The 27,945-nt window shown below is 39.3% G+C and overlaps 1 protein-coding gene across 1 annotated transcript; it reads right to left on the bottom strand.

Moving 5' to 3' along the window:
* Nucleotides 1-278: 278 nt before the first annotated feature.
* LOC127976966 (neuritin-like) lies at nucleotides 279-27,942 on the bottom strand. The gene is made up of 3 exons (XM_052581562.1): nucleotides 27,787-27,942; nucleotides 9,438-9,588; nucleotides 279-2,201 (listed from the first exon to the last, which is right to left on the bottom strand). The coding sequence occupies exons 1-3, from the start codon at nucleotides 27,896-27,898 to the stop codon at nucleotides 1,922-1,924; spliced, it is 543 nt and encodes a 180-aa protein (XP_052437522.1). The 5' UTR covers nucleotides 27,899-27,942; the 3' UTR covers nucleotides 279-1,921.
* Nucleotides 27,943-27,945: the final 3 nt, after the last annotated feature.

A 27,945-nucleotide genomic window follows, 5' to 3' on the forward strand; every position in this document is an offset into this window, starting at 1 on the left:
CATCTGCTAAGTGAAGCTGTGTCTGTGTTTACAGAGGCACCTGTGACACATGAAATATTCATATCTGGAAGAGGAATAACAAAATGCCATCCAGAAAGTGAGAACAAGAGATTTACACACTGTCTGCTAGCTGTAAAAAACAGCTACATTTTTATATGTATATATAACAGGGCATAGATTTAAAAAAAAAATAAAACGGGGAAATCCCACACTGAAAAAAAAAAAATCCTGTAAAAAAAACGGATTATGTACTGGCAGAAAATTACCAGGACAGTTACTTTCAACTAGTTGACCAGCACCTTTTATTTATGTAACAGCAATAGTTTTATTTATATAATGTATAGAATATATAGGTATGTATAGCAAATAATTGTGCAGACAGACAGAGAACAAGAAGCATTTAAATTATTCTTTTAGACACCTTGAACAATTTTTAGAAGACCTTTTTTTTTTTTTTTTGTAGAGATCAGGGCACAGCTTCAAATGAGTGTGCGATCAGCAATATATAATATCAAAAGAAAACAATTGTTTTACATGCGATTCATAAAATGCATCTGTCAAACAAATTATAACTGTCTCCATATATTATTCAATATTATTAATAAGGGAGGTATTAATGAGCTCTATGTAGCAAGGAGTGATGTACAGTTAAATTTGTACATATTAGCCCTTACTATATTATTTCATTAGATTGTACTTCATTATTAACTGGTTATGACAATAGTGGAATTGGATCTGGAATCAAGGAAAAGCATGTGTTGATAGCCAGTCTACCACACAAAAGCGAAATTTGAGACATAAGCGGCAACCCACCCCTGTTTTTTTTCTGACTAAATAAATGGCTTTTGCCCTCCTTAATAAGTTCACTGCATTGGCAAACATGGTTGATTGCCAATTAAGCCTAAAAATTAAACATAAAACACACTGACTGAGGAATCCGCTGAGCGGAGCAGTTTACACACAAAGTCATGTATGAATACATTGATGTTAATGCGTTCACCTCCACTGATTTGCCTCATCTGTTCATTATGCACTAAATGATATACATAAAGCTTTTCTTTACAGCATATCGGTCATATTTACATTACTGCACCATCATGATTTTTTTGAAGCGAATCCATCTTGTGTCATTACAAATACACATATTTGAAAAAATAAAAAAAGAGTAGCTATGAGGAATGTATAATGTAAGACTATACAATATATACACAGTACTACAACCAAAATCAAATGAACAGCAGTTCCATACTGCTACAGACTTACAAAAACACCTTAAAGCGTAATGCTGTGCTGTTCGTTAAACTGAATCAATGAACCCGTCATTAATAAGCTAGGTTTTTAAACCATCACCCAGAGGCGTTCAGACTACACACAACAACGTCTGACAAGCCTGTAGGTGAGCCACGTTACTTAGATTTACTTTTATTTGGTGTAATCCTTCAGCTTAATCCTCTCAGGGTCCTACAAAAGAAGATTACACCACAGAGTGAAATAATAACATTTTTTAGGGCTCTTTAAATTGCTTTGATACTCATAGCTCGCCGATGTGACAGTGTATTGCAGTAGACCTTCATTTCATCTCCTCTTAGATGAAGGGGTTCGAACGTTTGGAAATGTCTTTATTTCGTCCTCATCAGGCCTGGAGACCATGAAGCGCATTTTGGTCCTTCTATGATTGAGATGTGTGCTTAAAATGTAGTTTGCTATCTGAAGATGATTTTAGATATACATAAATAATAAAAGCAAGCATTGGGACCTGAAAACACGTGTTAGTTGCATGACATTCTTTTTGTTCTAAAAAGCTGGATTCGAAGCATAAAATGAATCTTATTCTACTACATGAAAATGTCAGGACCAAACCAGTCAGTATTGTTGTCTATGTGCTGAATATTTGTACGCTGAGGTGAGTCTTGAGATGCGATTATATCCATGGAAACAGTAGTAGCACAGACAAACAGAAGGTCAGAAAGGTCAGGCTTGTATGACTAGCGCATCCCTTTAACGACTCCTGATTGGTCTCATCGGGGCTTTGGGAATCCGAGGCAGCTGCTGATTGGCTACGACTGGAGCACATCTCATACAGGTTTCCAGAAAACTGCATCTTTTTGGACTCTTGTCTCAGAGACTCCCACACCACAGCAGCCTCCTCAGGGCAGCCGGCCATGGCCACATTTGCACAGTCATGAAAATCATCCCAGGATCTGCAACAGACACAAGCTTAAGGTTTAATGGACTGAATATTAAATACCTAATCTATAAAGCATTGATCAAAATAAATCTGAAACATCCCTCATGTAGTCATAGTTTAAAAGGTAGCACTACAGTATGGGGCTTTTTATGGTATGAACTTACTTATTGTCAGGCTCTGAATTCAAGATTTTGATATTATATTTAGACTCTTATATGTTCTAACAAGTATTAAGCGTTATATTTGTTTCAGATTTTGAAAACTTCGCAGCCAAAAAATTTTTTTTGGTTGATCTACACTTTGAAATTACCATCATGTGGTCATAAATATTAAAGCATGTTTATTTTTAGGAAGAAAGTATTTTAGGGATTGTTAAAGCTTTTGTGATTTTTGATGCATAAATAAAGATGAACAGGTAAAACACTGCAGCGAAAATATTTTTATGAGAGCAAAAAGCTTGATGCAAGGATACAGAGTTATAAATGAATCTTAAAAAGAACATATTTTCATGCCATTTTTTTATGTTTCTTTGACAATAGCATTCTGTAATTAAAATTGATATTGGTTTAATGATTTTAGCACTTTATTCATTTATTAAATATTTTATGTACCCTAAAAATTAAATGAAAAATGTATTTAATCACAATAAAAATATTTTCACACTTTCTTTATAAAAAAAAATTACAGCTTTTTTTTAAATAAATAAAAATATTCTGTGGAGATGTTCCTTTGTTTTCTTCACACATCTCATCTCATATTTCTTCTTGCTCTTCCTTGACACTGTTGTTTCCTTGGCAACCAAGAGCACTAATTTTTGATAAAACTTCCTGGCAAAATTATTGATCGTGTTGGAAAAAGCACAATAACTGATGGACAGTAAATCATTATCACCTAAATAAATGTTAAAATAGTTCATAGTTATTTTACTCTTCATTAAATGATCATAGTTTTTTAAATGTAACTTTTTTTTATATTAGTAACACAATGTATTTGCACATTTTAACACTTTAAGTCTGAGTAAAACAATTTACACACACACACACAAAAAGGCATTCAAAAAGTAGCAGAAACAAATGATGAAGGTGAAAAGCAAACGTTCCCAAGAGTTTCAGAAGTTTTATTATGACCTTCATATAACAAAAAAAAGAAAGAAAGAAAGAAATAATAATCTTTTTGATAAAACTCAACCCCAGGGACATAAGAGTTCCCACTGAAGAAACACTCTTTTAAGTAAAACCCCAGTTCTTAAATAGACTGAAGCACAGCAAGACTGTTACCTATTAAACAGTGATATATTGTGTGTAGTTCACAGTGGAAGTCTGTCCTTCAACGTCACAAATGTCCTTCAATTCTTTTCTTAAACGCTCCTCTCAGATCTCTCAGTCTTGGCCTAAGCCTGACACTTTGCAATCTGCTGGGAGAATGGCGCAGTTCCAAAAGATCCCCTGACAGATGATCAGATAGATTTCTTGAGAACCCTCACGTGATGGTATAAGCGTGCAAGATCCTGCATACCTGTGTTTATGCATGTGTGCACGTGAACAGTGAGCTCAGTGGTGGTTTTAATTAGGACCTGGAGGAATAACGCTTAAATAGCTGTGTTAAAGCAAGCACCGTCTTCATCGCCTTGAATGTTAAACACAGGACCTTATAAGGCTATTGCGTGGATAATGATTCATTCAGTAAGTGGCGTAAACGGGCGATGTGTAACGGATTGAGCTTGACTGGAGGATATACAGGAGGCTGTTCTTTAACAACATCATGCTGCTACACAATGAATTCTTAAAGAGTTCCTGCAGCTACAGGGTGTGACATAATATAAAGTCAAATCAGAGATCTGTGATCTATGAAGGGGCAGATGGGAAATAGAGTGAGATCTAGTCTTTAATTAGAATATCCAGCACTTGGGAGGAACGGAAAGATGTGTGAGCTGAGGAAGAAATGGAGAAGAGAGTAGAAGGGAGCAACAGAAAATGAGATGAAAGGCAATGTAGGGCGATAGAGAATAAATGAGGTGTCATAGCAGTGAACTGTGATACTCTATATCACATTCTCCCTCTGACAACACAATGAATGGCGTACAGCAAATAATCCTGTGGTGTGAGCGGGGCATTTCATGGGGCTGTGCAGAGCAGTAAATGTGTTGATGGGTCATGCCTGTTATGCAGGACCTTTTGACCTCTGTGACATTTCAAAATGTGAATATGCTGATGTTTTATTTGGACAAGTATTAGTATGAAAAAAGTATGCCAGACTTTCAGAAATATGCTCTGGTGAAGCTTTAACTTATGTTAAAATCTTAACCACTATTTACACAATGGGAAGAAAAACCTAGGATGGATGGAAATAATAAAAAGCTCAAATTCACCAGTGAGAGCTAGTTATAATTTATAATGATTAATTTTGCCAAACAGGATGGAATGCCCTGTGTGGTCAACTCCTTTATTCGCTATTGTGATATTTTGAAAAAGGAAATTAGGGTAGCTGTCACGGTTGGGTTTGGGAAAACACAAAGAGAGGGTAGATCCAAATGCAGGTAAGGGTTTTTATTTAAACAGAGGGGTAACTACAAAAATAAACAGTCATGAGAGACAAACGTAACCAAAAGAGGGAACCGGATGAAACGGGGAACTCGGAAGAATGAGAAGGTAGAGGAAGTCTCGGGGGAACGAGAGCATGAGACACATAGGGTAAGGACTCCATGATGACAACAGAGAAAGACAGCTCTATATAGGGAAACTAATGACAGAGTATTGTCAACACCTGTGCGATTCTAATTGGAGTGCAATTACTGTGAAGACACAACCAGACTAGCGGAATTAAAGTGCCTATGGTGAAGTGCCTAAGGGGAAGTGAGCTCACTAGGGAACACCCAGGAAAACAAAGACTGGCAGCGTGACATTACCCCCTCCCTACGGAGCAGCTACCAGATGCTCCACCTAAACCCAGGAAAACCCCAACAGAAAAAGAGGCAGGAGGGAGGTGGAACGGCGGCGGACCAGGGGGAGGGACGGAGGGACAGAAAACAGGGACAGGAGCAACCAGGAGAAATGGAAAGGTGCAACACAAAACAAGGAGTCCAGGAGGGAGGCGGACAGGTGGAGGCTCAGGGGGAGGGAAGGAGGGCCAGACTAAACTAAAAGGAACAGACAGAAACAGAACTCAAAAAACACAAAACATAAGTCCATGAAGGGCATGTTGAGGCGTCCACCAGGACGGAGCAGATGACCACCACATCTTTGTGGTCGAGGCCGGAGTCCACCAGGGCGGAGCGGAAGACCACCACGGCCTTGTGGTCAAAGTCAAAGCCCTCCAGGGCGGAGCGGAAGACCACCACGTCTTTGTGGTCGAGGCCGGAGTCCACCAGGGCGGAGCAGAAGACCACCACGTCCTCATGGTCACCGCCGGAGTCCCCCAGAGCGGAGCGGACGACCACCACGTCCTCGTGGTCACCGCCCGAGTCCCCCAGGGTGGAGTAGAAGACCACCACGGCCTTGTGGTCACCGCCTCGGGAACTGTATCGGACACCGCCTCTGGAACAGCCTCGGGCACCGCCTCGGGAACAGCATCGGGCACCGCCTCGGGAACAGCATCGGGCACCGCCTCGGGAACAGCATCGGGCACCGCCTCGGGAACAGCCTCGGGCACCGCCTCGGGAACGGCATCGGGCACCGCCTCGGGAACTGCATCGGGCACCGCCTCGGGAACAGCATCGGGCACCGCCTCGGGAACTGCATCGGACACCGCCTCGGGAACTGCATCGGGCACCGCCTCGGGAACTGCATCGGGCACCGCCTCGGGAACAACGTCGAGCACCGCCTCGGGAACAGCGTCGAGCACCGCCTCGGGAACTGCATCGGGCACCGCCTCGGGAACTGCATCGGGCACCGCCCCGGGAACTGCATCGGGAACTGCATCGGGCACCGCCTCGGGAACAACATCGAGCACCGCCTCGGGAACAGCATCGAGCACCGCCTCGGGAACAGCATCGGGCACCGCCTCGGGAACAGCATCGGGCACCGCCTCGGGAACAGCATCGGGCACCGCCTCGGGAACAGCATCGGGCACCGCCTCGGGAACTGCATCGGGCACCGCCTCGGGAACAACATCGAGCACCGCCTCGGGAACAACATCGAGCACCGCCTCGGGAACAACATCGAGCACCGCCTCGGGAACTGCATCAGGAACTGCATCGGGCACCGCCTCGGGAACAACATCGAGCACCGCCTCGGGAACAGCATCGGGCACCGCCTCGGGAACAGCATCGGGCACCGCCTCGGGAACTGCATCGGGCACCGCCTCGGGAACAGCATCGGGCACCGCCTCGGGAACTGCATCGGGCACCGCCTCGGGAACAGCATCGGGCACCGCCTCGGGAACAGCATCGGGCACCGCCTCGGGAACAGCATCGGGCTCCGCCTCGGGAACCGCATCGGGAACTGCATCGGGCACCGCCTCGGGAACTGCATCGGGCACCGCCTCGGGAACAGCCTCGGGCACCGCCTCGGGCATCGCCTCGGGAACTGCATCGGGCACCGCCTCGGGAACAACATCGAGCACCGCCTCGGGAACAACATCGAGCACCGCCTCGGGAACAGCATCGAGCACCGCCTCGGGAACAGCATCGAGCACCGCCTCGGGAACAGCATCGGGCACCGCCTCGGGAACTGCATCGGGCACCGCCTCGGGAACTGCATCGGGCACCGCCTCGGGAACTGCATCGGGCACCGCCTCGGGAACAACATCGAGCACCGCCTCGGGAACTGCATCGGGCACCGCCTCGGGAACTGCATCGGGCACCGCCTCGGGAACTGCATCGGGCACCGCCTCGGGAACAGCCTCGGGCACCGCCTCGGGAACAGCATCGAGCACCGCCTCGGGAACTGCATCGGGCACCGCCTCGGGAACAGCATCGGGCACCGCCTCGGGAACCGCATCGGGCACCGCCTCGGGAACCGCATCGGGCACCGCCTCGGGAACCGCATCGGGCACCGCCTCGGGAACCACATCGAGCACCGCCTCGGGAACCGCATCGGGCACCGCCTCGGGAACTGCATCGGGCACCGCCTCGGGAACTGCATCGGGCACCGCCTCGGGAACAGCATCGGGCACCGCCTCGGGAACAGCATCGGGCACCGCCTCGGGAACTGCATCGGGCACCGCCTCGGGAACTGCATCGGGCACCGCCTCGGGAACTGCATCAGGCACCGCCTCGGGAACAGCCTCGGCCTCCGGAGCAGCAGCGGGCACCGCATCGGGAACGACCTCGGCCACCGCCCCGGCCTCCGGAACAGCAACGGGAACCGCATCGGGAACGGCTTCGGCCACCGCCTCGGCCTCCGGAACAGCAGCGGGTACCGCCTCGGCCTCCAGAACCGCAGTGGGCACCACATCGGGAACAGCATCGGGCATTGCCTCGGCCTCTCGAACAGCATCGAGCACCTTCTCGGGAACAGCCTCGGCCTCGGAAACAGCATCGGGCACCGCCTCGGGAACTGCATCGGGCACCGCCTCGGAGACTGCATCGGGCACCGCCTCGGCCTCCGGAACATTAGCGGGCACCGCATCGGGAATGGCCTCATGGACGGCAGCCGCCCGCTCGGGAACGTTCTCCGGGTCCTGAGGAACAGTAGCTGCCTGTCTCCTCCTCCGTCCTCTACGATGGATAGTCGGTGGCGTTGAGTCGGCCATCTTGTGCTGTGGTGCTGGGCTGGCGGCCATCTTGGGCTGTGGGGCTGGGCTGGTGGCCATCTTGGGTTGTGGGGCTGAGCTGGCAGCCTTGTCTGGAAACTCTGGTGTGGTTGTTGCATTCCACTGAGCACGATGGTGCAGGTAATTGGTAAACCCCCAAAAGTCCAGGATCTCTAACCCCTTCATCTCCCATTGAGGTAAAGGATCATCCAGGCAATTATTAAACCAATCCTTTAGTGCTGCATCATTGTAACCTAACCCGACTGCCAAAGTCCAAAACAATTGCGCCAGGCCACCCACCTCCCTTCCCTCTTGATGAAGGGTGGTTAAGTTCCGGAATCTCCCCCTCCGTTCCTCCATGGTGGCTGGGGAACCGATTCGAAATCTCACACCGCTGGATCTAGGCATGATGGAGTCCTTCTGTCACGGTTGGGTTTGGGAAAACACAAAGAGAGGGTAGATCCAAATGCAGGTAAGGGTTTTTATTTAAACAGAGGGGTAACTACAAAAATAAACAGTCATGAGAGACAAACGTAACCAAAAGAGGGAACCGGATGAAACGGGGAACTCGGAAGAATGAGAAGGTAGAGGAAGTCTCGGGGGAACGAGAGCATGAGACACATAGGGTAAGGACTCCATGATGACAACAGAGAAAGACAGCTCTATATAGGGAAACTAATGACAGAGTATTGTCAACACCTGTGCGATTCTAATTGGAGTGCAATTACTGTGAAGACACAACCAGACTAGCGGAATTAAAGTGCCTATGGTGAAGTGCCTAAGGGGAAGTGAGCTCACTAGGGAACACCCAGGAAAACAAAGACTGGCAGCGTGACAGTAGCACTTTATTTGGTTGCACTTTATTTTACAGTACGTGTACTAACATGTACTTATAGTATATTTACAGTGTATTTATCTAAGTTCTGGTAATACAGGGTAACTACATGGGATAGGGTTAGGTTTAGGGGTAGGTTCAGGGTTAGTACCTAGTTATTACATAGTTATTGTAATTACTATAATAAGTACATAGTATGTACATGAGGAACAGGACTGTAAAATAAAGTGCTACCCTTGTATTACCAGAACTTTCTTAGATAAATACACTGTAAGTACACTATAAGTACATGTTAGTACATGTACTGTAAAATAAAGTGCAACCGAAATTAGGATTAAAAAAGTTAGGTGTTGGTAAAACCTTTTTTAATGTTTTTGAAATAAGCTTTTTTGGACTGCATTTATTTGATTAAGAATACAGTAAATCAGTAATACTGTAAAATCTGATTACAGATTCAAGTAATTGTTTTCTATTTGAATATTTTTTTTATGTAATTTTAAAATATAAAACTTACTCTTGCGATGGCAAAGCTGAATTTTCAGCATGCATTATTTTGTAGCAATGTAAAAGTACTGTGACTTTTGATCAGCTGAATGCATCCTTGCTGAATAAAATTAAAAAACATTTATTTAATAAAAAAATATATTCATTTAGAACGGTAGTGTATATGTACAGTATAGACAGTGATGCATGTGTTTGTGTTGTTCCAGGTTTTTTCCTTACTTGCAAATAGAATCGATCTCCTGCGTATCCTCGTCTTTTTGGGAGCTGACAGACAGACTGTCTCCTAGGGCAAGCAGACACTGGGCAAACCCTTTATAGATGGAGCCGCACTTCTTTGTGGCTGCAGCAGAGCATGGACTGGGAACAAGCACTAGAACAAATATAGAGTAAAAAATAAAAATGAAAATTCTCTCATCATTTATCCACCCTCGTTCCAAACATGATTCTTTTTTCTTCTGTTAAACGCAAATGAAGATATTCTGAAGAATTTTGCCAAACAATTGACATTAGTTACTTACTTCAGTAGTACATTTATTCTGTACTATGGTAATAGGAACCATCAACTGTTTGGTTACATTCTTCAAAATATCTTCTTTTGTGCCTACATGAGGTTGAGCAAATTATGAATTTTAATTACTGGGTGAACTATCCCTTTAAACAAGCATTTTTCTCATTTCAGATTGCCAAGCTTTCAAGCCTCTCATGGTTTTTTCTTTTTTCTTTCAAGAGCTCAAATACAAATTAGATTTGTTCTAAAAAAAAAAAAAAAAAAAAAAAAAAAAAAAACACACACTCATTGCCCAAAACATAGACAAGGTCATAAACAGACCAGCAGGATGACACTGAAAACACTCACAGCAGTACACAAAAGCCTTCAGTGCCACCACTGCTGGATTTGTGGGGTTCTTGGTTATTTATAAATTGTTTATAAAGAGTATAGTTCTATGATTCATTGTTAGAACAGAACACAGGGTAATAATAATCTCTAACCTTGAGGATATGGGAGAAAAAAATTCAATAGAAATGCTCTGAGCTTTCATGTGTTAGGAGCTCCAGACGCTTGCTTGTCTACACTGTTTTGAAGCTACCAAAGTTTTCTACTCTCCAGCTAACAGGGAATCTTTGGCTGATGTTCTCTCAAAGTTATGAAAAAAAAAACATTCTTCCAGTAATGTCCATAGAACAGCCGCTCGAAGTAATCTGTCATTTAATAATGTTATCAAAATATTAGCACATGTGTATATCTTATGTTATTTATGGATGTTTTTAAAATTCAGAATTGTTTTTTTTTTCATTACTAGTTGGAACATTAGCAAAAGTTTTGAGAAGATATTTTTCGTTTGATGCGTCTGTGCATGTGCCAGTGTCCTCCCAACCCCCATTCCTCCTTGTTGTCTCTCAAAATCTATAACTTATACCTATTGACAATAAAACCACAGATGGAAGTAACACTCAACCTAAGTGAGATATGCAGGAGGATCTTAATTGGGTCAGACAGCAAATCACCAGCACTTTCCTAATTCCCTTGGGGAAATAAATGATTAATATTTGATAGGATAGAGTTTTCTCTCTCTCTCTTCCCCCATCCCCGTCCCCCCTGCTAGCTTTATTCCCACCCTGCTGCAAACCTATTGATTTTCAGCTATGTTTTTGCAGTGAGGTCTGAGGATTATTGGTTTCACTCATCTCCATCAACATTTAATGAAGATCTGGAGAAGGAGAGAAAACCAAGTCATATATTAGAGGAGGAGAAGACAAAGAACTCTTTCACAATCATTGAAGCATTGCACGTAAATGGAAACAGCTGAAGAAATCAGAAAGACTGAAGTGCTTTGATGATGCCAAGGGGAAATTTAGACAACCGTCACTCAATACAAGACTCAAGAGAGCTATCAATAATAAAAACATAAGGGATAATGTAAAGTAAGCTGGCCACTACTGCAAAATAAAAAATTAAGAAAAAGATGTTTATCTTGCTTACATGGTTACTCACCAAATAAATATGTCGACATGATGTATGGATTTGAGTTTAAATTATTTAAATTATATTTTATTCATATTTTATTCCTATATATTATATGAAAGCTTCCAAAATAATAATAATAATAATAATAATAATAATAATAATAATAATAATAATAATAATAATAATAATAATAATAATAATTTATATTAATTAACAGTGCATTACAAAAATCGGCTTAGCAAAAAGATTAACAAAAAACAAAACATAACATTTGTAAAAATGTATTTGGATGAACTTTACTATTTACCATTTGTTAATATCAATTAATAAGCATTTTTGAATCTTATAATGTTGATTTCAACATTCATTATGTTATTAAAATCAAAAGCATTATGTAGATATTATTATGGACATACAATAAATGAACTAACAATAAACAGCTATATTTTTATTAACTAACATTAACAAAGCGTAATAAATCAATACTGTTACAAATGTCTTGCTCTTTGTTTGTTAATGCTAGTTAATGAATGAACTAAGCTTTACTAATGGGAAAGTGTTACAGATGAACCATTCCAGAAACATTTACATGCATTACAGATTTCATACAAACAACAAAACTGAGCAGCCTGGGAGGGAAATGAAATCATCTAAGAAGTGGATACGTCCAAAAAGTCTCATCAGATCAAAACGGAGACGAGAACTTACTGTGTCCAGTTACATATTTCTGAATTTGTATCTCTGGCCGACGCTCAAGCGGGTTGAAGAGTAGTCTGTACCACTGCCTGCATTAGTAATGTTATTACTGATGTTGTGTAATCCAAGCTCTGATATATCTGAGTGCTGTCCACCCACACACAGCGTGATCTGGCCTGGCCCGTTCAGCTCAGTGAGCCGTTATGACCCAGGCAGCAGACACAGGGCTTATTTGAACCACAACATTCATTTTTAATCTGTGGTGCCAGGGATCCACGGGGAGTCCATAGGGTTCTTAAATAAATAAATAATATAAAACAGGGCACTTGCATGAGAGGGGACTGCAGAGAGTAAATGAGAAAGAAAAGAGAAACTGGAAAAGATGATAAAAAAAAGGAATGAAACAGAAGAAATGAAACACAAATAGGCAGAATTTGAATTGGGTGCAGTAATTAAATATGAAAATTAAATATATAATAAAATATACTTATGCAAAAAATATTTAAATATTTGTATAAAAATATTTAAATTCACATAAAGTGTATTTGCACGAATAAATGAATAATATTAATTGTATAATACGTTTTAGGTTTCTTTAGAGCTGCAAAATGAATATAACATGCTCTGTCCTCCAAGAGAGAGTGAGATTAACACTGCAATACAGTTCATGCAATATGAATAGTTCACTCAAGTTGTTGAAATCATCATAGATTACAATTCAGGTATTACACAATACATAATCAAGCACTGCAACGTCATCCTTTTAAGGAGCATGTTATGAAACCTTGAAACAAAAACGTCATAATAAATAATGTGGAGTGCTAAAAGCAAAACAGTTGCATAATTTCCTGTCCCTAGCGTGACTCAGACACAAGTTATAAAAACAGTACTATCTATCTATCTATCTATCTATCTATCTATCTATCTATCTATCTATCTATCTATCTATCTATCTATCTATCTATCTATCTATCTATCTATCTATCTATCTATCTATCTATCTGTCTGTCTGTCTGTCTGTCTGTCTGTCTGTCTGTCTGTCTGTCAGTCTGTCAGTCAGTCTGTCTGTCTGTCTGTCTGTCTGTCTTTCTGTCTGTCAGTCTGTCTGTCTGTCTGTCAGTCTGTCAGTCAGTCTGTCTGTCTGTCTGTCTGTCTGTCTGTCTGTCAGTCTGTCTGTCTGTCTGTCTGTCTGTCTTTCTGTCTGTCTGTCTGTCAGTCTGTCTGTCTGTCTGTCTGTCAGTCTGTCTGTCTGTCTGTCTGTCTGTCTGTCTGTCTGTCAGTCTGTCAGTCTGTCAGTCAGTCAGTCTGTCTTTCTGTCTGTCTGTCTGTCTGTCTGTCTGTCTGTCTGTCTGTCAGTCAGTCAGTCTGTCTGTCTGTCTGTCTGTCTGTCTGTCAGTCTGTCTGTCTGTCTGTCTGTCTGTCAGTCTGTCTGTCTGTCTGTCTGTCTGTCTGTCTGTCTATCTATCTATCTATCTATCTATCAACTTCAAACCTTAAGACTTAAAGATGCTGAAATCAGATGACCTCTGGAGCATAAGATGGGCAATGGCTGAAGATGGAGGTTTAGGCCACACATGTGCTCATCTTCTATTCATGAGGTTGAATATGCAAGCTTAAGCCAGACCAGTGCTGAGCAAGCACATTTGCTGCTGAGGTTTGCTCCATGTGCCTCTCGCCGACATCCCGCGGGGAGCACATCAAAATAAATGAAAACCATTTTTTTTTTGTCGGTTTCTGAAGATTTGCATTCACAAACACAGTAGTGCATGTAAATAAGGTTCAGTGGCGTAAGTAGACATGCAGGCAGGCTGCCAAAGTATTTTTTCCAATTTTTGCTTTTTATGCTCATAGTCAAACCGTTCAAGAAGGAAGGAGGAAGTAAAAAGGAAGTGTGTGCGGAATTTCCGGATGATCAAACCCTTGTGGAAATCTCAATCTACAGACATCAAAACAATGCTTAAAAGCTCAGATGGTTAATGATTATATCATTGATACTTAGGTACAATTATTTCCCATACTAGAATTATACTTATGTACCTAAGAATTTATCTTGTTAAGAATGTATTGTTATATTATTATATTTTTTTGTATTATTATTTTCTTTTGTATGTGGGAGCAAATATATACATATTTATATCCTTGCTCTGATCAAATTAAATAAAGGCATTTGTTGAACTCAGACACCGTGTGATACTGAGGGATCAAGACAAAACTCTAGAAGATACTTTGTGTGATGTAAGAGCCTGCATTAGATAGAAACTCATTAAGACTTTACCTCAGTGCCTGCTGGGAGCACAGCTCAAGCAGTACAGATCTAGACACACTTCATTACAAACAGCATGGGGTGGCTTATATAGGCTAATGCCTTTATTTGTGGGCATATACAATATAAGTGTGTTGACTGAAGCATCTAAGTTATTCGAAATATTAAAGCATGTAATTAAAAAGTATAACAGATGGTTTAAAAAAAGAACGGATTCAAAAGGGGGTTTTCGCAGGATGTCATAGAAGAACAATTTTTGGTAAATGGTTCTTAAAACAAACTTTTTTTTTCTTAGTCTAAAGAATCTAAATATGGAGGACCAGGAGTGCCACTTAAAAATAAAAAATTAAGAATCAATTTATCAATTTAATAATTCAAACATAAAAATGTATATGAATTAATCAGTACTTTTGAAATAGCACTACTATTTAGAATATTCTGTGCAGTGTAAACGTTCTATTAATAATAAGGGTTCTTCCAATACCAATAAAGAACCTTTACTTACTGACCATTTGAACAGTTTTTATTTTTAATTTACAGTCTTATCGTTATACCAGATAACAAGGAACATTTTTATTTTTATATAAACGTTAAAATTCCTTTGAACAAAAATGTCCTTACTCAATAAATGTTCTAAAACATGTTTTTGACATATTGTTACAATCACAACAACAAATAAATTGACATTTTAATGTTCTTAGAAAAATACAATTAAATGTAAGTGATGACATATAGTTAGGGTGAAAATAAAATATACTCTCATAACATTTAGAGAATGTCAGAACAACATTCTCGGAGTATACTTACGTATAATGTTACTTGTACTTGATGAACGTTCTAAAAACTTTTGTGTAACTTGTAAATAGCATTGTAGTCATGACAAGAAAACTGTACACTTTAACTGTCTTAGACTATTAAAAACAAACCTGAATTTGTTACCTGGGATATTGTATAATGTGTTTCTCATTTAGAAAATGATAATGGTTGTTTTGCACCCATAATAATAAACCAAATCTTCCCATTTAGTACAAATGTAATAGAACACCTAAGATAAGATAAATCTTCCTGTTTGGTGCTAATTTAATTCAATGTCATCTAATAACGTTTCAGTGGGACACATAAGGCATATGCTGAATGCACGACTCTGCAGAATGAAAGAACTGATACTTTGTTTAAAATGAAAAGCAGTAGGGGCATTGCCTAAAGTTTTATTGCTGCACTATGGCAACTTTTTCTGTGGTAACTGTGGCCCTCTCTTGCGTAGCATCGTTAGGGCCAACGGGCTAATAAGCCTAGCAGTGACAGCATAGCTTGTGAAAGGCAAGGAGAGCCTCTATTCCCCGAGCTAACTCTGAAACAGGGCTTCCAGTGAAGCTGCCTGCAATGGCACAAACAAATTCTGATAATTAGCTCATGCCAGCAAAGTCCCCTTTCCAAGTGATCGGTTAACCTCTCCGGTTTTCCATTCACACCTACACTCCCAGAACACTGAATGGAGGGAGGCTGCGGGGGATGAGAAGAAGTGCATGCGCCAGCTGTTAATTTCTTTCATGAAACCAGGGGGAAAGTGACTGGATGTGGTACAGAGATATGCACTGTAAATTGGGGCAGGGACATTTTGCCATTGAATTTAAATTCATGAGAGGCAAAACGAGTACAAACAATCTTCTTTAATAAGGACAAAAATCAAGATTGACTTTAGTGACATAACCTGCACTGTGAGGTGGTTTTCTTTAGCCCAGGTCATCCGCCAGGTGAGGAGGACTAATTGGAAAAAAAATGGAGCTCAAACAGAGGTGGAAGACAGGTTTCTGCTTGTTAGTACAGACTTCTTGTGTTCGGTAGCTGTGGCAGTGAGTTATATCCAGCACAACACTTCATTTTACACTTAGTGTGGCATAAGAGACAAACCAGCAGCACAACCTGAAAGAAATCAAACTTATCTTTGCTAGCCGGGTATTTCAAAAGCCAGTGGTGGAAAGACTTATCTTAAAAGGATTTTCGTATTTTGCTCTAACGGATGTTTTTCTCCGAGAGATGTAACACTAATAAACATGCGCAATTCCCAGAAGAGTTTACAAAAATTTGCAGGCCTCATGGGATTGCGGTTTCGTTTTGCAGATGGGAGAGAGTTGGGGAGGGAAGAGAGAGACGAAGGCAGGCAACGTCTTTCCCAACGCTAATGTGCTCAACACTGGCTTTGATCATGGAGAGACGAAGCAACTACCACAATAACACAATCACTCACACGTGCAGTCATGTGTCACTGTAAAAAAGTGGATGGTAGAAGGACCAAATTAGGCAAGACCTGCTTTCGATTGTATCTCTTCATTATCTCTCTCGAAACGGAGAAGATGAGAGGCTCTCAGAAGCTAACTTAGAAGCCAGGAAAAGAGATATCATACTTCCACTGGCATTAATTTGACAGGTGCTATCTCTCCAGAACAAGGTCACTGATAAACCTATACAGATGGAGGAACTCCTTCACCGAGACGCTCCCTTTAAATGCAGTTTAAATTAGATTCAGATTTGCACTTGTTGGAAGAGCTTAGCAGTAAAGACCCAATTAAAATAATTTCCACATCAAATACAACTTTAATCTGTTAAACCACCACAGCAGCATTTCAATTAATCAGAAAAAAAAAGATTTCGGAAATCTTCTGGTCTGCATTTGACTTTAGGTATTTGGCTATTAAGGATTAAAATTCATTATATTTTTGCAATGTAACTCATTTCCTAGTCACATTCCAAAATAAATGTAGGTGGTTGATATCAGAATGGACAAAAGCAGCTAAACAGGGTGTGATTTCCAATGTCATGCAGTCAGTGATTGAAAACCTTATTTAACAACAAGTGACTCTCACACAGGGTTGCCAAGTCCTCAGTTTTCTAGTGCAGAGGGATAATTTGTATTACTATTTTTAATTACTACTATTTGAAATGGTGTATAACAATGCATAACAGCTACTGTAAAATATGTATTTTATTCTGAGTTGTATTACATGTGGCTAGGGTCATTGGCTGTTTTTGTTTCACAGATTTGGCGACCCTGCTTTTGAACTTTCCGGTTCACACAACAGATTAGATACAGTATGTCAACCCCTTCTCCCGTTAGTTGGCTGATATTTGGCATCAAAGCGCTCCAACTGCGCAGTTCGTCATTCTTTCAGCCCCATTTACATGAACAGATCATGTATTCATATGAAAGTCTTAGAAGTGTCTTCGAGACAGAAACCTTTCTTTGATTCCCAGCTATTTTGAATGTAAGAAGCTAACGGAAGCTGTCTTTATGCTGTGACAGAAGAAGAGAGAACAAAGAATAATTTTTTTTTTTTTTTTTGCTAAATCAAAAACCTCTTTGACAGGTCGGTGTGATTTCCCTGGTCTCTATTTTACCAGAGTCTAATAACTACACTCAGAAATCCTCCAAAAGCTGCGAATAAACAAACCAGTATGTAATATTCCAACATCTAATGTTCTTGGTAGAACAAGAAATAGGGTAGTGATTAAACAAGACAATATTCAAACAATCATAAGGCGCAGTCTGCGGGGGCTTTGGGGTGGGGTACAGACGAGTCTAGAAGCAAAACACAATTAGGATGTGAACCTTGAATGCATCAGTCTTGTTTAACTGAACGTTTGATGCTCTCACATACATTTCAGTCAGACTGTGCAAAATGATGAGTGCATTAAAGGACTGATATTAGGCCTTAATATCCTTCTCTCCTCGTACTCCCAATATGAAGGAGGAACGATTCCCAGGAGCCTTTTTGATCATATGCAAATGTTGTTTTTAAAACATTCTTTCATCTGGCCATGTTGTGAAGTCAGCTTTCTTTACACTGAACATGAAAACCTCACTTACTTCATTAAGGAGGAGTCTGGAATGCTAAAGTAAATACACAGCAAAAAATTGCACTCCAAAAATAATCATTGTGATTTCCAGCCGCAGATTATATGATGCTGATGAGAGCACATTTTTGCAGTGGTGTATAGACAGGGGGGAAAAAATTTAATAAACAGGTCAGAGATTAAGGATGTTCCGTGAGCAGGGATAAGTGGTTCTCAATTACATTACAACAGAGCGCAACAGTAGGGTTCAGGAAGTAGGATCCCATTTATTTTCTCCTTAGAGAAACTGATTTTTAATGTTAACTTATGAAATTTTCTACACGAGGTTGATAATTGATGATATATGCTTCTGTACAAGCCATAAATCAGTAGTCATATTTGATATCTTTAAATTCTTTCTTTTTTATATCTTCATTTTCCTTAGTCTGTTTTGTTGTAGTATTGGGTATCATATACTGTATACAGCACCGTCTGGAACTCAGACAATTGCTGTCTCCATTTTAATTTTATATGTTCTCATATTGACTTTAGTTGCCCACCTAAATTCCCATCCCAGCGTAACACCGCAGCCAATAATCCTGAAGAGAGCTCAACAAGCCAGTGTGATAACTGAGTCAGTCTTCCTATATTTGTATAAATCTGAATATTTGGAATACATTTCTATTCTGTTTGATTACATTATTTGCAATGCTTCGTGAAATGAGTTTTTGCCTAATACAATCTTGTAGCATACAATTTTCAAACACTTTGTTGCTTGGAATCAAATGTTGTGATTCCCCTTTGAGTTTGTTGGTTAAGGCTTAGAAATCTTTACTGAAGAATCAATGAAATCCTTACAAATAAATTGAATGAGAAAAATACTACATAGGAAACCAAGGCCAATAAAAAAGAGCTATTCACTCTATTCACGTTATATGTTAATATAAATCTTTATTCATATTGATTTGACCTTTGATGCACTCTTGTTTTGACTGTAACATAAATTCACCTGACCTTTGAACCTTTCCCTCCCTGCATTCTCAGTTTGTTGAGACAAGAGGTTCAGAAACTATAGAAAAAGTGGGTTTAAAATTAGAAAATTAAACATTTTGAATGGCTGTTCAGTCAGCGAAAGTGATGGCATGGCTGAATACTAAGAGCTCCATACTATCCCAGCCAGTGAGTCATACCATGTTTCAATGCCATTTACCAGGAAAGAGCATTTTTAAAAACACATTTTTATTTTTCATATAAATCTGCAAAGCTCTGAAGTAGGCCACGAAATAATTGAAGCTCTTTTGGTGACCACTTGGCATTGGCATACAATTTGGACAATGGCATAAAAAGCAATTATGTTATTGAACAAATCATTGCAAGGACAGTGCAAAATCTAATCAGCAGAATGCTTTATTCTAGAATGATCAAAGAAATGATGATAAACATTTCAAAATTATAAGCATGTCCATTTAAAATGATGATTGGTGTAAATAGTACACCTATCAAAACCACTACAATGTGATCCGTTGGTTAAACAATGCTTCATATGGCCATAATCACCAAAAAAAAAAAAAAAAAAAATGACAGGGCACCAATGCAGTTAAATGCAATTAAACTGCTGGACACCAAAGAAATAATAGAGCAATAGAGCAATATGACACAAAAAATAATACTGAAGGTTAATTATAAACAAATGATAAAAAGACACGCAGTTACTCAGATCATTAACCAGATGACCTGTCTTATATACAGCATTGCCATGGATATATCTGAGAACTGAATGCCACAAATGACCAGAATGAATACGTATTTAATAAAAAGCATTTAGTGCAGAATATGAAAATCTATCGGATGCTTTTGTATGAAAATTGTGCTAATCAGATTATATGTGTTTACTTCTTTAAAACCACTGTAAAAAATTAATGCTTTATCAGCTCTACATTGTGACAGCAATTAATACCTAATCTAATATGAAGTACATTTTATAAAGTATATCATTAAAAATGATATGCACGCACAGAAAAAAAAAAATATATATTTGACAACTATATTAGCAAAGATGAGTTCTCTGACACATGCTCGAACAACCATTTCATTTTTGGTAAGCCTTATAACTCACTGGTAACACAAATGGGATTTTCATAGCACAGTATATGTTGAGAATGGGCTAAAGAACGGATTCAGTCAAGGACGTTTTGAAGGACCTTGACAGAAGCATCTGGCTCAGAGTTTTACATTATTTACAATTGAAACTTGACAGGGGAATCCACCTAGCTACACTATTAAAGATTCATGGCGTGATATAGTTTATACACAAATCTAATGCATAAGTGTAAACAGGTTTCCTGCATATAATGAACAAGTGTGTAACACCGTCACAGTCTGTACTGACTTGGATGTCTGGAAAACCAAGACAAACAGGCCCACCAAAGTCGTTTGTCAAGTCTGCATTTAAAAATGTTTTCTGTTGCAGAGCAGGGAGTCAGACGCTCCCTTAAATGTGTTTTAATATGCCTGCAGCTACTCTAGCGCTAATCAGAAACACTCTAAGGCAATTAAATCAGCACTTCTTACTAAATAACTGGGGTTAGAATCAGGGGGACTCAAACAGGTGGAGATGCTATTCTGGGCAGTGGATAGCTCTCTCCTCCCAAGCAGTGTCAGAGGAACAGAAGCAGATTTTCTGGAAGTAGATTGTGTTCTACAATAATGACAGAATTGGAGCTGTAAGGCTGTATATTCTGGCAAGAGGCCCGTGCTAAACAAAAGTAGCACTCAAACCCATGACTTCGCACAGTTTTCTGAATGTACACACATTGTTAGCACGGATGCCCTCTTCTCTACCCTTTCTCTGTATTTCTCCTTCCCTTGAGTGTACCGCCTGGAGACTGTGGACCCTTGGCTGAGGTGAGTGTTGAGGCCATGTTGAAACCATTTTCCATCCACCAAATAAATGAGCTTGCTGCTAAGATCAATAGACGCTCCTCTCATCCTCTCTGATGGAGAGTAAATGCGAGGTTCATTGCATTGGACACTAACACAGTGACCCAGTCCTGCTCTAATGAGTTTTTATCGACTGCAACATTGAAGTTCCCAGCTGTAACTTATCAGGGTTAGTGCATGCTTCCAGGCATACAGGCTGGGCCACTTCCAATTGCAGCAATCGTCTCTCCGAAGGCTGCAGCATTATTTTCCGCTCTTCTCTTCTGTAAAATTCTTCTGTTCTGTTATCTTTTCCTTTTTTCTTGCCTTCTCATTTGTTCTCTTTTCTCATCTTCTCTCCCCTCTTTTTTCCACTTGTCTCATTACTCATTACTCCTTGTCTTGACTCATCTCATTTCATGTCTCTCCTTGTTTCATCTCTTTTAATTTTACCTAGTCTTGTCTCATCTCTTCTTTCATCTTGTCTTCTCTTCTCTTGTCTCCTTGTGTCTCATCTCCGTGTCCCTTCATTACTCATTTCTCTTCCTAGTGTCTTCTTGTCTCATCTCTTTTCATCTCATCTTGTCTCCTTGTACTTCCCTCACATTGTACTCTCGTCTCTTTAGTTCTCTCATCTCGTCTCTTCTCTCCTCATCTCATCATTACTCATGTCTTCTTCTCTTGACTCATCTAATGTCTTTAATTTTGTTCTCCTCATATTGACATTCTGTCTTGTAACTTCTCCCATCTTGTCTCTTTGTCTCATCGCTTTTTATCTTATCTTGTCTGTTATCTCTTGTCTTTTCATTTAACCTAGCCTTGTCCCATCTCTTTTCTCACATGTTCATCTTTTCGTTTTCTTATCTTGCCTCTTCTCTTTTTTCAACTTGTCTTGTCTCCTTGTCTCATCATTACTCATTTCTCCTTGCCTTGATTCATATTATTTCAATTCTTTCTCATCTTATCTCCTTGTTTTGTCTTCTTATTTTAATTAGCTTTGTCTCTTCTCTCATCATATCTTCTCATCTCTTAACTTTTCTCATCTTGTTTCTGCTCTCCTTGTCTCTTTTCTCCATGTCTCATCTCCTTGTCTCTACATTACAAATTTTTCTTCATCTTGTCTACTCGTTTCATCTAATGTTTTCTCATTTTGTCTACTCTCTCTTCTTGTTTCTTTAGTTCTCTCATCTTGTTTCTACTCTCCTTGTCTCGTCATTACACATTTCTTCTCCTCTTGACTCATCTTCTCTCTTGTCTCATGTCTTATCATTTTAACTAGTTTTGTCTCATCTCTTCTCTCATATCTTCATCTCTTTTTTCTTATCTTGTCTCCTTGTCTTATCACTAATAATTTCTCTGCCTTGACTCATTTATTTTATTTCTTCTCATATCTTGTCTCCTTGACACAGTTCTTCATCTCGTCTTGTCTCATCTCTTTTCTTTTTCCTTACATTCATCTCAAGTTTTTTGTCTTCTCCCCTCATGTCCTTACTTCTCTCATCTTGTCTCCTCTCCACATGTCTCATGATTATTTATATTTTCTCATCTTAACTCATCTCAATTTATATTATTTCATTTTTTCTCTCATCTTGTCTCATTTCTTGTCTTGTCTTCTCATCTCTAATCTTGACTCTTCTCATTTCTCCTCATCTTGACTCTTCTCATTTAATCTCATTTCATTTCTTATCACACCTTGTCTCATCTATTTTCATCTCATTTTATCTCTTGTCTCATCTTCTTTTATTTTGCCTAGTTTCACCTTACCTCTTCACTTCCCTCATCTTGTCTTTTCTCTGCTTTCATCTTTTTTCGTCTCTTCTCATCTCTCTTCTTATTTTTTTATTTCTGTATTCTGTTCACAACTAAACTCCCTCTTCTTCCTCTCTGTCATCCGGTGTGTTGTTTTTTCCCATTCTGTGATACCTGTTTAATGGTGTTCCTCTCTCTTCAGATCATCTCTGTCAAAACTATCCATGCTTGTCACATAATGGCTAAAATAACAGAAAACCACACTGAGTAGACGTGTCTCAGCTCAACTGGTTCAAAGGGTTAGCCATTGAGGGAACAGTCAGTCAACCGTGATCAAACAAACCTGACAGCCATATTAATCTTTCCTTATGTCCACCAGCGCCACTGAAACAGAAAAGAAAAAACCTAAAGGACTGCTTGGTTCTTTCACTCAGATATATCATGTCTTTTTATAAAAACAGAAAGCAACAGCTCAACTGGCCATTTGGCTAGTGTGCTTGAATTTTTTTTTATAGTTACAAGAGAATCCAAAATCAGGATGTGGTATAGGAAAAATCTGTGTATGTGTTGTAACAATATGATGTTCCCTTAAATACACTATTTAAAAGTACCAATTGACTTTCATCCCAAAGTCTTTAATTTTAAAAAGTGCAAAAAATGGGTAATGACCATATATGGCTGCGCACTTAGCCTCAGAATGTCCTGAGGGATTCGATGAGCCTCTTACCTCTGATGCAGATATGCAACCCACACAAAATTTACCACCTGGGAGATGGACTGCAGTGACCTTGGATTTTCGGTTAAAAACACCAATGTTTCCTGTGCGCTGCGGAGTCTGCGTCCAACTCAGCTGCCTTTAATTACCCCTGCAAGTTGGGTCATTGTCTTTCCCTCCTTCTCTCCGCACACGCACACACATTAACCACATGCACACAAATGCTCACACCACTGAATCACTCAGGATTCATTAGTTCTAGAGGACACAAGTTCCTGTAACTTCAATAGCAGTAAGTCACTTTTCTCATGAATATTCATTCCCGGTGTCACAGGGGTGGGGAGTCGAGGGGATGTCATGCCTCAGCTGCTGGTTCATTTCACAGCACTTATTTGGGGACGAAGCTATATACAGAGTCTATAATGAAAGACCAGACACTGACTCAGATAAGGTCGATTTGTGTATAATGAGGCTAAAGAGTCTGAGATGACTAGTGAAAATTGTTGTCATTTGCATTTTTAATATATTTAATTATATAATATAATTTGATATGGTATGAAGAGAAAAAACAATGTCAGTCTATGCTTTGGGGTGATGCCTAAATTGGCAAGCAGCTTAAGCCTCACTTTTCAGTGCAAAGTCTTTTGTTTGGAAAATACATTTTAAAAAAGATGTTATTTTACGTAAAAAGTCTGATTCGAGAAATATGAATTTGCTCTTTTAGGTGAATGAAAACACTAATGAGACCAGAATTGTTACTCTGTTATGTTACTTATCGTGAGACTTAAATCATTGTAGAAGCTGGTTGCAAATTATGAGTTTAATTAGTGGTATTTTATAAAAATGAATGAATGTAAAAATGCATAAATACTTTATAAGTTAATTAGCATTTCTACAACTTCTAAATATTTTATAATCACAGATTTTATTATTAACATAACATATATACACATAACATATATATATATCTCTGTTATGTTAATAATAAAATCTGTGATTTATAAAATATTTATATTTTATTTATAAAATATTTATTTATAAAATATATATATATATATATATATATATATATATATATATATATATTATACTATAACCATTTTTATTTATAAATATTTTACTTTTTTTTTTTTACCTTTTTTTTTATTTGTCATATTATTTATTTAAATTTTTCTAATGTTCAGATGTTTCAAAACCCTGAACCTTTCTGTGTATCTACATAAAATTAAATGTTTAATTCTAGATTTTCAGTGAGGCTTCAAATTTTGGTATATGTATTAAATAAAAGCATGTCCTGATGCCTCAAGCACTTCAAAAGTCACCACAGACTCGGTAAAAATCAAGTGAGTGAAAGACTTTGGCACTTCAAACAGTGCATCAATAGTATATCCTGCAAATCAGACCGCTTCCTATTTACTGAGTAATTACTGTTACAGAAAAGAACATTAAATAGAATGATATCCTTGGCGGTAAACATTAGTGTCCTAGTTTTTAAGCAGTCTCAAAACTATCTTTACTCAGAAGTCATGTCTGCTCCTTTCAATGCGGCAAACTGTCTTCAGAGCGCTCTTTAAATTTTCCAACCAAAAGCGTATGAATATGAAAGTGATGTGGGGAGAGAACGAGAGTGCAAAAAGATTGAGAAGGATTTTCTCTTCTACCCCCCAATATCAACCAAGATATAAATTATTCTATTTAAACTAAATCAAAAATTCTCACCGCCCAGCGTGAGCCATTTAAAAACAGTTCAGAAACTATGACTACAACTTATGAAAAATCTTGTCTTTTCCATAAACCACTGAATTGTACATTCAATAAATAGCCCTTTGGGAGTGAAAAGCGCTTTGTTCTGCAAGTATCACTTGTAGTACTGGATTCTTCAAGAAGGATAATTGTATGTTAAAAAGTCAAAGTTTATTTTCTGTATTCAAGATTTTCATATATTTTACCTATTGTTACTTCATTAATGGGAAACAGCCGACTATGTTCTCTGAGAATCAAAACCATGACCTTTTCCATCTGCAGTGGTGAACTCACAATAATTGTCAATACAGCTGACTCTGCAGTCACATTTCTACAAAGACGCTCCTCTTCATTATGCATTTAACTCTAGATCTTACACTCAACACTGATTCACTTGTGTATATATAAATAGCCACTTCTACAATTGCTCTACAAGTCCCTTGTGTTCACTGACGCAACTCATCTGTAGCAACAAAATATGTCCTTCTACAGTGTGGCAATGTGACAGATGTGCTAAAAATAGGTGTTGTAATGTATTATAACAATTATCATGGATTTCTTTTGTAGTCCCTAATCATACACTGTATCTTTTCAGCTACATATTCTCTCCATGAACCTATTTATTCTAAATTATGATACAACAAAACATCAGCTAATGTAAATGCACATTTTGTGAGAACGTGGCAATGTTCTCTTCAAAGCCAAGGCAAGTTGCCAAATAAAAGTGAAAGCTAAACTACAGTGTGGTTGTATCATAGAGTAATGATTGTTTCCAAACATGTGGACGGTCTAGCATATTAGACTTGCTGCATAAGTTTGATATGTTGTATAGAGACATGTTAGCTCATATTTTACGGCATTAGGCTATAAATGAATGATCAATGACTATATCAGAACTGTGGTGCAGAAGTATGTAATGTAAAGGAAGAAAACAGCTTAGATTCAGGTTCACAAATATGTTTATATAGGCCCTATCATATGTAATAAATAAATAAATTCTATTTTAAGTTTCTTCTAAAGCTATTCTGAAGAGAACATCAATAAAGAAATGCCAATTTATCCCTCTTCCACACAAAACTTACCTGTCCTATTTAAAGGAAAAATAAGCAATTGTAGTGGTTTGTTGTGGAGTGGAGCCAGTATAAACAAAAGTCATGTGATAGCATAATGCTCATAATGCTTAGTGGTATTATTTATGAGAAAGACTCATTCACAAATAACGCTGTTCAGTTGACTGAACGGGCTCTATCTGAAACGGTAATGAATCGACAGTTTGAGACACAGGCGTAGTCCAGAGTAGTCCGATCAAATGACTCCAATGAGCCGGTGTGTCACGACACCGAGTCTTTACAGTGGTTCAACAACATACAGCGCAACCAGTGCAGTCCGAATCTCGAGCGAAGGACTCTTTTGAGCCGGTTCTTTTCAGTGAATTAAAACCACACAATGCGCTACAAGGGCATAACGAATGAATGACACTTTTTTTGTGAATCATAACACTTTTGAATCAGTCGGATCCGTCACTGAATAACCACAGTTTATTGCTTGCTTTCTTGACGTCTGACTTGAAATGAACCAACTGTAATGCTGCACTTAAATACAGCAAAAGGCCCAAAGAAGCCGTGGTTTACAGTGAATTTATAACCTTGTTAGGCACGACGCGAAGCGGAGTTGTCGAGCAGCACACAGACGTAAAACAAAAGGTGTATGTTTGTAATGTAATGTACAAGTAATGTACAACAGCTTCGAACGCGGCTCAACCAATCAGAATCAAGGACCGGTTGTTCATAACAACGTTGTAGATACACGTTGTTAGATTAATCAGTGATAAACACTGTTATTAATTTTTAACAAATTGATGAATTGCATTTATACAGCCTATAAAAGTAACTGTAAAATCATTAGGAAGTCTTGCCAAGAATTACACTTATTTCTAATATACTTTTATTATTTTATTTTATTTTTACTTTTTTTTCTTATTAAGTACGACCATTTAGGACCAGAATGCTTCAAAAGAATCAGAAACACATTCCATACAATTCACTTCTTTGTTTATAATTTATAAATCCTACACACGTCCTAAACACATTTCCTCACACACGTTATGACTGATGACATCTTGTACCGTAAATGCGCAAAAGGTGTTTACTCTCCGGAGAGAAGAGCTGTGAGTTGCAGAACAGCTGCTTTTATGATTTGTGACTATCGTTGTTTTTTCTCTCTCCCACACACGATGAAATCCTCAGGGGAAATAAGTCACATCAGTATTTGCATGGACTCCAAAGAAACAGCGAAACGTCAGCGGTGCCCCGGCAACATCCAGAGCTCCACTCCTCGAGCGACGGAGCCTCAACTCTGCAGCACTTTTGGACAGATACACACTTATCTTTATTTATTTATTTTTTTAAATCTGATGTTTTACACATTTATCTAATTTAAATAGGAAAACAGCCCATGAACACTTACATAATCCTTTAAGGCAACCTCTCTTGATCTATATTTGTCATAATATCTCTGAAGCTGATTCATCGCAGCCTAAATAAACCAAAAATGCGGTTTGACTCAGGTGTACGCTGGTTAGAAAGAGCGAGCAACCTCTAGTCTAACCCATCAGAAGTCCATATAAATAAATTTAAAAAATAGCCGGTCGAAACAATTTAGTAGATGTATATCAGCATCAACTTACGCAGATGTAAAGCAACAGGCAAGATGAGGCAGGCGTTGCAGAGGAGAGGTGTCATCCTGAACAGATCCCAGTGCACAGAAACTGAAGGGAGTTCAGTCAGATGTGTGTTCATTTAATAGAAACTCAGAGCATCAGCTCGCATTGCGCTGGAGTGATGAA

Source organism: Carassius gibelio, chromosome B18 (assembly GCF_023724105.1).
Source record: "Carassius gibelio isolate Cgi1373 ecotype wild population from Czech Republic chromosome B18, carGib1.2-hapl.c, whole genome shotgun sequence".
NCBI lineage: Eukaryota > Metazoa > Chordata > Actinopteri > Cypriniformes > Cyprinidae > Carassius > Carassius gibelio.

Bases quoted from the DNA above. Each gene is read 5' to 3' on its own strand.
- LOC127976966 (XM_052581562.1), bottom strand. From the start codon at position 27,898: ATGAACACACATCTGACTGAACTCCCTTCAGTTTCTGTGCACTGGGAT. The intron at 9,589-27,786 runs GTAAGTTGATGC...TATTTGTTCTAG, and splicing joins GCCTGTTGCTTTACATCTGC to TGCTTGTTCCCAGTCCATGC. The intron at 2,202-9,437 runs GTAAGGAAAAAA...TGTCTGTTGCAG, and splicing joins GAGATCGATTCTATTTGCAA to ATCCTGGGATGATTTTCATG.